At 55.2% G+C, this 9905-nt stretch overlaps 4 protein-coding genes across 4 annotated transcripts; 2 read left to right on the top strand and 2 right to left on the bottom strand.

The window, feature by feature from the left end:
• Positions 1-14: 14 nt before the first annotated feature.
• Positions 15-1872, bottom strand: M409DRAFT_71403 (uncharacterized protein; the record flags this gene model as incomplete). Its single annotated transcript, XM_033819155.1, has 2 exons — positions 15-1289; positions 1375-1872. 2 exons carry the CDS (start codon positions 1870-1872, stop codon positions 15-17), a joined length of 1773 nt encoding a protein of 590 aa, XP_033659815.1.
• Positions 1873-3009: 1137 nt separating this feature from the next.
• M409DRAFT_30632 (uncharacterized protein) lies at positions 3010-4610 on the top strand (the record flags this gene model as incomplete). Its single annotated transcript, XM_033810020.1, has 5 exons — positions 3010-3171; positions 3227-3239; positions 3295-3377; positions 3435-4032; positions 4084-4610. The coding sequence occupies 5 exons, from the start codon at positions 3010-3012 to the stop codon at positions 4608-4610; spliced, it is 1383 nt and encodes a 460-aa protein (XP_033659816.1).
• A 1052-nt stretch (positions 4611-5662) lies between these two features.
• Positions 5663-7168, top strand: M409DRAFT_30633 (uncharacterized protein; the record flags this gene model as incomplete). The annotated part of the gene is made up of 5 exons (XM_033810021.1): positions 5663-5812; positions 5925-6038; positions 6101-6416; positions 6466-6670; positions 6736-7168. 5 exons carry the CDS (start codon positions 5663-5665, stop codon positions 7166-7168), a joined length of 1218 nt encoding a protein of 405 aa, XP_033659817.1.
• A 496-nt stretch (positions 7169-7664) lies between these two features.
• On the bottom strand, positions 7665-9206 carry M409DRAFT_30634 (uncharacterized protein; the record flags this gene model as incomplete). Its single annotated transcript, XM_033810022.1, has 1 exon — positions 7665-9206. One exon carries the CDS (start codon positions 9204-9206, stop codon positions 7665-7667), a length of 1542 nt encoding a protein of 513 aa, XP_033659818.1.
• Between the last annotated feature and the right edge of the window lie 699 nt (positions 9207-9905).

The raw sequence follows: 9905 nt of genomic DNA on the forward strand, positions 1-9905 counted from the left end.
GGACCGCACTGACTCTAGCCAGGTGTTTGTTTTGCCCACTCTTCATGCAACTCTTCAGCGAGATTGGCGTTGACAGGCCATCCAGTATGTGCCTGATGGTCTTGAATCAGCTCAGCAATGCACGCCCGCTTCGCCTCGTCGTTACAGAACAGACCCGCAGCAAACAAGCACTGCGTGGACATGAACCGCGCAGCGTCGTCGCTCAGCTTCAATGCGATGCCGCCGATTGTATCGATGCAGTCGGTAATGATCCTGTCTCGGCCCATGTATTCTAGGTACCCGTTCGCGGCAGGCTGGTGGATGAGGAGGAGGATGCGAGCCATGCAGTACATTTGGAGGGAGGTGCCGAAGGCAGGTGGGTTGATCCAGAGAGGCCTGAAGGCTCTGTTCGAAGGTCCCTCGACGGGAAGAGGGTCGAAATGGAAGCTGATGTTGGTCCGCCACTCGTCGAGCATGTTGAGGAGTGTGTTGGCTCGTAGGATGCGACTCGGCAAGTCTCGCTCTCCTGACACCTTCTCTTCCACGGAGGCGTAGTTGACCGCCTGCGCCAGGATGTAAATGACCTTAGAAGCCATGTCCCACATACTCATGGCTTGGTAAGACTTCGTAGGTTTGAAGAAGCTGAAGCAACGTCTGTGTTCACGGAAAGCAGCCCAGACATCCTGCCGTAGCCAGGCCCACCATATGGCTTGTTCAAGGCCGCCGGACTCACCATTGATTTCGCGACTTCTTTGGATCCAGAACACACCTTTCAGATGTCGTTCCCAGCCATTGCCAGCACCATCTATCATTTCGTACTTGCTGACGATTAGCACTGTTGCGAGTAGTTCCAAACTGTTCTTGTACGAAGTGAAGCGCATCGCCGTCTGCAAGTATTGCAGTGTCTCATAATAATACTGCACTGCAGCTGTGCGGTCGATGCTGGCCTCGCCGCTGTTCAACGGCTTGATCGATAGATGTCTGGCTCCCAGTGCGAGGATAGCCTTCATCAGCCCTTCATTCTGCAATGCAAGATGAGGTACGAAAGTGGCGAAATGCTTCATGGGGTCGAAGAGATCGATCCACGAGCTCACGCCATTGACGAAGCGTTCGAACATGTCATACTCGTGGCCCTTCAGCTGAAGAGGCTCAAGAGCCTGCCAGAACTGTCGCTCGTCTGTCGCGCCATTGGCTCCATTCAAGGGCGCTGGCGAGATGGCGGAGATCTGAAGCAACTTGGACGGATTTTGCAGAGCTACGGCTTCGGCGAATGTGCCATTTGGTTGGCTCGCAGGGCGATGCACTATGTCCTGTCGTATGTCAGTGCATGCTCGGTGCTCGTCTCGAGGTAAGGGATGACTCTATGTGAGTTGAATTGCGCTCAAGTGGGCTTACCTGGGTCGAAACTCCCTCTCGATGGATCTCATAGCGTCGTGCGAGGGCGGCATCGCTAAGAGTCTCGAGAGAGGGAATATCCAAGCTCGCATGTGCCGCGTCTCCGGCCAGAAGCCCAAACCATCTCAGTGGTGCGACCTCTGTGCCATACCCCGTGGAGTTGGAGTAGCTGCTTTGGGGGCTGGTGATTTGAAGGCCGTCATCGATTGGGGTGACTGGCCATTGCTTGGACGTTGACCTCGTCTCTGTCCCGGTGGATAAGCTTGCTCGTTTCGGTGGTGGTGGAGCTATGTCCGAAGCAGAGGATATGCTCGGACGGGATCTTTGAGTTATGGGTGACGGAGCGCCCACGCTCGTCGTAACGGATGCTGTCGAATTGTGCCGTGGATGGCTGTTCTCTGCGCCTGTGTCTATCTCTGAAGGCAAGGGGCCGTAGACACATGGACGGTTTCCCTTCGCACAAGGAGTACAGACAGGTTTGATTTCATCACATTTCATGTGACGCTTCCTGCAGACGGCGCTGTGTGGAAAGTCAGTCAGTCAGCATGTTCTATGTGCTCATTTGCATGATCTATGCCGTAGCCAAGACTCTACGCATGTGAATGTAGAGTGAGGTGAATCATTCTCTCTCCTGGCAGCCATCAAAAGGCACACGCCTATGCAAGCAAGGCTTGGCCTGGAGGTTCACAGATGATGCACACGCCAGGACCAGGCTGTCTGCATAGGAACCATATGCTCCACTGCCACGCGATAGACAAGATAGCGTGGCATCTGGTGCGACAACATCATCAGACTTACCAGCCTGTCGTCGTACGAAGCCCGCGTCCACGAGACTTTCGGGGCTTCCGTACAGGACCCGGAGCCGAGGACGTGTTCGGCGCAGGAAAGGCATTATTTGGGACATCGTGCTGTTGTTGTTGTTGTTGTTGTTGTTGTTGTTGTAGGTTCGGCTCCTGCATCGCGTCTCATTGTCGTCCGTGGCGGGTCGGTGGCACAAAGACGTGCTCGAGGCGAGGGCGAGGGAGAACGATGAGATGAGATAGCGTCGCGTGGGCAAATCTGGGGCTGGTCACAAGCACCGCACCGCTCTTTCCCGCCTGTTCACTCTCCCCTCATCCTTCCACTCGGCTACGGTCGTCGTGGGGAAAACGTGGTCGAGCTTGACTGCATTGGCCTTCCCCGCCTCGTGGCTGTCTGCCAGGGCGGCCCCGAGACGAGGCAGCGGCCTGCCTCCGACGGCGAGAGAACTTCGGGTGCTTCATCTCGCCTGACTCGAACAGGCCTGAATTACGGATCTGTGACGAGAAAAAGCTGCACTCCACCGGTACGGCATCCACTACGACTGGTCAAATGTGGATTCCCCATGCCTCCATGGGGCAGGCCTCGCACGCGGAGGCGCCTCACGGCTAGCATTGTGTATGCCGGTCGTTCCATCGTCAGATACAACCACGCGACTGGGGATTTGTATATGATTGTTCTCGTCGACCTGCTCATCGCGAGCGGCTGCGAAGGTGCTACTCCCTAGTCAAGCGTCCTCCCTGGATTGCCCTTGCGTTGGCCGAACGAAGATTCCCCCTTGCCTTTGTTAGGAGTGAGAATTTTCACCCATCGACTCCATCGACAACAACGTCCAACATGTCGTCCATCGACGATGCCAAGCAGAACGACATCGAGTTCGTCGAGGAGAGTGCCAGCCATGATGAAGAGCGGGCGAGAGAAGAGAAGGCATTGGTCCGGAAGATCGACCTATACCTTCTTCCAACAATGTGGCTGATGTATCTCCTATCATACATGGATGTAAGCCTGCAATGCATCTGATTGACGAAGAATCGTGCTGATGATATGCCAACAGAGAACAAACATCGGTATGTTGCCTTTTCAAAATGTCAGCGTCTGAGTCCCGCTGACTTTTATTTGAAGGTAATGCGAAGATTGCTGGCATGACCGACGACCTGGGCATGGACTCGAACCAGTACTCCATCAGTTTGGTCGTCTTCTTCATCGTATGTACAGTGGCCATCGCAGAAGAGTGGCTCCCTAAATGCTAACACATATGACAGACCTATGTCCTCTTCGAAGTTCCCTCCAACTTGATTCTCTCCAAGACCAGACCATCGGTCTTCCTCGCTACAATCATGGCTCTCTGGGGCATTGTCACTTGCTGCATGGCTAAAGTCGAAACATACGGACAACTCGTGGCACTCCGTGTCATAGTCGGTATCCTAGAAGCAGGCTTTGCTCCAGGAATCCTACTCATCCTGAGTTCATGGTACAAGAAAGCAGAACAATCGAAGCGCTTCGCGGTCTACATCTCCGCAGCCGTCCTGTCAGGAGCCTTTGGCGGCATTATTGCTGGAGCGATCACGGACAATCTCGACGGCCGCTACGGCATTCGAGGCTGGAGATGGCTGTTTATCGTCGAGGGAGCCGCCACTGTGAGCTGGGCGCTTGTATCGGGTTTCATCCTCCCAGACTTCCCTGCCAACACCAAGAAGTTCAATGCGCGCGAGAAAGAGCTTGCCATTAGACGTCTTGAGGAAGACGATGTTACCAACAGGTCGGATGATCGCCCGAGGTTGACTTCCATGCAAGCCATGAAGGATTCCATCACTTCATGGAGGGTGTGGATCCTCATCCTCGGATACATGGTCATCGTCGGTTCGTACTTAAACTTGCTTCGTCGTTGAAAATATGGCTAACATGCTCTAGGGTCTTCCACCCTGTCATATTTCTATCCTACGCTCGTCCAGGGACTCGGATACACTTCGCACATGGCACAGTACATGGTCGTCCCCATCTACGCTGTTGCTTTCGTGTGTGTGGGAGTTACCGGCTACTTCAGCGACAAGTTCCCGCTGCAACGAGGTGCCATCATTGCAGCATGGCTAACAGTCTCCTTGATCTGCTCGATCATCATCTGCGTGGTGTACAACTTCACTGCACGTTACGCTCTGCTCGTTATTATGGCGGCAGGTCTCTGGAGCACCAACGGCCTCTCCCTATCCTACGCATCGAGCACATTCGCAAGCATGCCACAGGAAACAAGAGCAGTGTCGCTGGCGCTTGTGAATGCTCTCGGCAACCTTGCACAGATCTATGGTGCTTATCTCTTTCCGTCCGACGATGCGCCGAAGTACTTGCTTGGGTTTGGTGTCATTAGCGGGATGTGCGCATTCGGTGTGTTCATCTATGCGTTGGCTCACGTGCTACTGCGGAAGTACATTCCGAAGAACTAGTTGATGCTACTAGAATTGAATGAAGTTGATTGTACACTCAAGCTTCAGCCTCAAAATTACTGCAGTGCTTCTATCAACGCGCATTTGTGAAGACCCGGGGGCATATGGTATACCCGCAGATCCATGATGGCAGAACTATGCAGTCGATACTGTTGGGCCGCTTAACATCGCCATGCGCTCGTTCTTCTCGTCATCGGACAAGAGACCAGTTTTTGGACTCCTTTCATGGGCAACATCGACAAGTCGACCTCGAAACTCGACCGACGCCTTCAATACACTACTGTATAATGCCACCCTTGTCGTTGCCGTAGCAGAACAAGACGCATAGTGCAGTCATATTTAGGCTCCACGGTCAAATTGTCTCCAGACAAACAGGCCAGGAGAGTGGGGAAAGGGATATAATAGCAACTTGAAGGCTGGGAGCAGATCAAGAATCGATGTTTCGAAAGTCTGCATTCAAACAAGCACTCAAGTGAGGACTGCTTCGAATGAGGCATTGAGCAATGTTTCTTGGACGTGGAATGAAGTTGGAAGTGAACTCGGGTGAGATGTAAAGTGAGATGTCTGCTGATCTCTCAAATGAGGGGCTGGGCCTAGGCTAGAGAGACGGCTTAAGTGAGGTTTCTAGTGAAGAGTCGGGTGAGCAGTCGAGTGAGACTTCAGATGATTGTTGAAGTGAAGATGAGGCGATTCTGGGTATGGACTCTGGAGAAGGATAACAGCATAATGCGGGCAACAAGACGGAAAGTTTTGACCACGAAGATAGAAGCATCAAAATTGACACGCATCTCTCATCTTTTGATCCTGTCCGTGCTAATGGCATGGTCCATGGCTTTCTGGAGTATTGGAGATGTTGGGAGAAAGGGTGAGGTGATGTATCCTCACAATAGAGTTTGTCTCTAGCGGGAACGTGCGGCGGAACAGGGATCTTACATTAGCGCCGCGCTAGTGAAGCTGCGCGCACGTTTCATGACTTCTTTACTTTGGCAGCTTCCTCGACTACACTTCTCACCACAACAACAACAACACGCACCACCAACGACGACATCACCATGGAGCGCAAGCCCTTCCCCACCGAGCAAGAGTCGTTCGGCGACGACGAGCGCGTCTCGTACAGCAAGACCACGCAGACCTACATCCTCGAAGACGAGAACGGCATCGAGTGGGAGTGGCTGCCAACTGTCAACAAGTGGACGCAGACGGTATGGCACTCGGTAACTCCTGTGATATGAACAGGCTCTTGCCTGCGTGTTGACCTCTCGTATTCCACACGAAGGCCGCAGCAGACCACTAACATCATGCCCACCACCATAGATTTCTGAAGAAGAGATGATGCAGCAAGCCGAAGCCTACAAGGTGGCCGGCGTCGATGAGCATGCGCCCGCTCTCAACCCCGCTCAGAAGCGCAAGCAAGCCCAGCTGGAGGATGTGAGTCACCCCTCCACACAACCCTCATCATCCGTTCACGAGCACTACTGACATCTTCACAGCTGGAGACTAACCCAAAGGCCGCCAAGTCTGGACCAGGAGCTGCCAATGCCGGAACCTCAGCCAATGCCGGAACCTCAGCCAATGCCAATGCCGATGGTGCCAATGCCGGTGCCAGTGCCTCAGCCAATTCCGCGCCTGCCACGCGCAAGAACACCGCCATCTGGGTCACTGGTCTTCCTACGGATGCTAACCGCGATGAACTCACCCAGTTCTTCGCCAAGTTCGGCATGATCAAGGAGTCTGTCGAAGACGACTCCAAGCGGATCAAGATGTACGCCGACGAAGAGGGCAACTTCAACGGCGAAGCCCTGATCAGTAAGTACCTATCCTCCACGTTGTGGCAAATACTGACGACGTCGCGTAGTCTACCAGGGGCCGGAGTCGGTGGCCAACGTAATTCGAATGTACGATGGCCAGCCACTTCGCCTCGGGGATACCAGCACCAAGATGTCCATCCAGCCTGCCGACACCAACTACAAGTCGCAGCAGGGCAACACGGTCAAGGAGGGCGGCAACAAGCCGAAGCCCTCCAAGGCCAAGCTCAAGTCCAAGGCCGAAGACGTCAATCGGTACGTATCGAAGTCACCGTCCACGAGATGAAGTGTGCATGCTAATTCGATACCTCGCTTCGCAGTCGCCTCCGAGAATGGAGTGATGACGAAGAGCCTGTCGCTACCACGAAATCGAAGGATGAGCAGTTCAAGATGGTCGCGATCCGAAACGCCTTCACGCTGCACCTCCTCGATGAGGATCCCGAACTCAAGAGCGGCGTCTACGACGACATGAAGGATGCGGGCGAGGAGCATGGCGTAGTCAAGAACGTAACCGTCTTCGACAAGGAGCCTAGCGGTTTGGTGACGGTGCGCTTTGTTGATGCAGCCGCTGCCCAAGCATTCGCCGCCGCGATCCAGGGCAGGAGCTACAACAAGGGTCGCATCCTCCGAACCGAGCTCATTTCGGGTAGCGATCCCAAGTGGCAGAGAAACAAGAAGACACAGGCCGAGAAAGACGAGGAGGAGGAGAAGCGCATCGAGGAGTATTCCAATTACATCGAAGGCAAGGAATAGATCCTAGTTATTGACATTCATTGGCAGTTAACAGCAATGAGCTTCGACTTCGACTTCGACTTCGGTTCACGGCGTTTTGGCTGGGATGGTGAAGCCAGGAAGGCAGGCGGTTTGCATCACGGAGATACCCATTGAGAAATTGGCTGGAAAGCAGGAGGCTGGATGTGCGAAAAAGTGCTTTTGCAGCAGCAGCGATTACTCTCTTCTAGCATGGCGTCAATGGGGTAGTCTCACTCACACACAAAACTTTGCGCTCTGAAAGCGTCATCATCAGAATTCTGTACAGGTGTCGTGAAGTCAAGAAAGCCGCCCGTCCCATCCACCCATCCACCGATCCATCCACCCAAGCCGCCCTGTTGTGACTCCTCCGCTGTTGTTTATTCCTGTTTGTTTACCTGTACGCCTGACTCCTCCCTTCGTAAGGAAATTATGTTATGATGTTGTTACAGTCACTCGGGGCGCGCAGATCGTCGCCCGCGATATTGCGTGCGTCCTCTCAAGTCGCCGTCCCAACAGGCGAAGTAGTATCCCTCGTAAACGTCCTCAAAGGATAATCATTCTTCTCGATCCTCATCGCCGGCTGCCCCCTCGTCAAACTCCTCACACTCTGCCCATCATCGAAATCCTCATGATCCCGCATCCCCTCCGGCTTGACGTCCCTCACCAACTCGACGTAATCGTACGCGAACTCGCCGATTTCCGCATCGTCGATGCCCATCTCTTCCTCTTCCAACGTCGCGCGCAACTTGAGTGCCGGGATGAAGCGCGAGGTGAAGGAGATGAGTAGCAGGATGCCGGACGTCATGACGAAGCTCCAGATGAAGCCGCTCGCGGAGTCGGCGAGCTGGACCGCGAGTTGCACCCAGTTGTGGTTGACCCAGCCGCCTGAGATGACGGTGTAGCCGTCAAGGGCGGCAATGTAGTCTGCGGCGAAGAAGCCTGTGCAGAGGTTGCCGATGAAGCCGCCGACGGTGTGCACGGCGAAGATGTCGAGGGCGTCGTCGGCGCCGATCCAGTATTTGAGCTGCGTGGCGAAGTTGCAGCCTACGCCGGCGCAGATGCCGTAGACGACGGCTGCCCACGCCGGGACGTAGCCGGAGCCTGGGGTGATTGCTACGAGGCCGGAGATGACGCCTGAGCAGAAGCCGACGGTGGACCATTTCTTTTCGAGGCGGTAGTCGACTAGACACCAGGTGATGCCGCCGACGCAGGCGGCGAGGTTGGTCACCACAGCGGCCATGACGGCGCGGAGGTTGGCGCTGAGGGCGGACCCGGCGTTGAATCCGAACCATCCCACCCAGAGGAACACGGTGCCGATGACGATGTGCGTGACGTTGTGGGGGCGGTAGTTGAGGGCGTGGGTGCCGTGGCCGGTGCGTTTGCCTAGGATGTAGGAGTATGCGAGGGCGGCGGTGCCGGAGGAGATGTGGACGGGGGTGCCGCCGGCGAAGTCGAGGCCGCCGAGTTTGTAGACCCAGCCGTTGGGGTTCCAGGTCCAGCAGGCGATGGGGTCGTAGACGATGGTCGTCCAGAGGAACATGAAGATGACGCAGGGGAGCATGCGGCCGCGTTCGGAGACGGCGCCCACTGCAAGGGCGATGGTGATGGCGGCGAACATGCCTTGGTAGACGCAGAATAGGAGATCCGGGATGCGTTCGCTGCCCACGCTGGGGTGGCCTAGGACGTCCATGAGGGCGAAGTTATCGAGACGGCCGATGAAGGGGCCCGCGTTGTGCGAGAAGGCTAACGAGTAGCCCCAGAAGAACCACTGGAAACTGACGACGGCGACGGCCATGACGGATAGCCAGATCAATGAGAGGGCGGACTTTCTTCGTGCAAGACCTGAGTAGAAGAAGCCGACGCCGGGAATCATGAGCAAGACGAGGGCCGTCGATGTGAGCATCCATGCTATATCGCCAGATTCGTAGTAGAGATTGAGGTTTTGCGTGAGCGAGTCGCCGCCCGTTGCTGGAGTCGAGGCATTGTTGTCGGGGAATGATTCGAGGGGAACGTATGGAAGGGCAGATGTTGAAGCCATATCGGCTGAATCGTCAACGCCTGGTCAGGCGGGTTCGTAAGAATGTCAAGGACAGCGAGAGTGGGATGCGGGAGAAAGAGGTCCTAGCAGGAAGTCGACATGCGTGGTGGCGTGCGGTTTAAAGAGAGTAGTTGAGAGTGGTAGTGATCGTTGTGCCCCCTTCGGCAGAATCACGACAGTGGTTATATTGGCTTTTTGACGTTGGACGAGTCCCTAGGTGCGACTGACACAGAAGAGGAGGGTAGGATCAGATGGGCGAACGTCGGTTTTTATGGTCCGTCAGCTCCTCATCTGGCTCTCCTCTTCTTCAGGGTCCGTATGTGGCAATCACGGAGGGCCGTTGGGATGTGGGATGCGATGTGCCAGATGCCGAGAGCCTTATATCCAACGGTGCAGGTCAGAGCTGTGGGAGTGGTATAGGGATGACGATGAGGAGGACACCTGCTGGTTGCACGGCAGGTAGCAAGCTCTTTGTGGCGTCTTGTAGAACGGCAAAGCAAGATGGCGACTAGGACGACTGGCGGAGGGCAGCAAGCAGCATGATAAAGGGGAGCGACGCTCTCTTCTAGTAGGCGGGTGTGGCAGCTCTGTCGTCTTCCCCACTGGCGTCCCCATCGCAGCCAAGGCTGTCCATCTCTTGTGCCTCGCGTAGGCCCAGGTGACAAATGAAGAGCTTCACACAGAGGAGCGCGGCCGGTG

This window comes from Zasmidium cellare, assembly GCF_010093935.1.
Source record: "Zasmidium cellare ATCC 36951 unplaced genomic scaffold M409scaffold_68, whole genome shotgun sequence".
NCBI lineage: Eukaryota > Fungi > Ascomycota > Dothideomycetes > Mycosphaerellales > Mycosphaerellaceae > Zasmidium > Zasmidium cellare.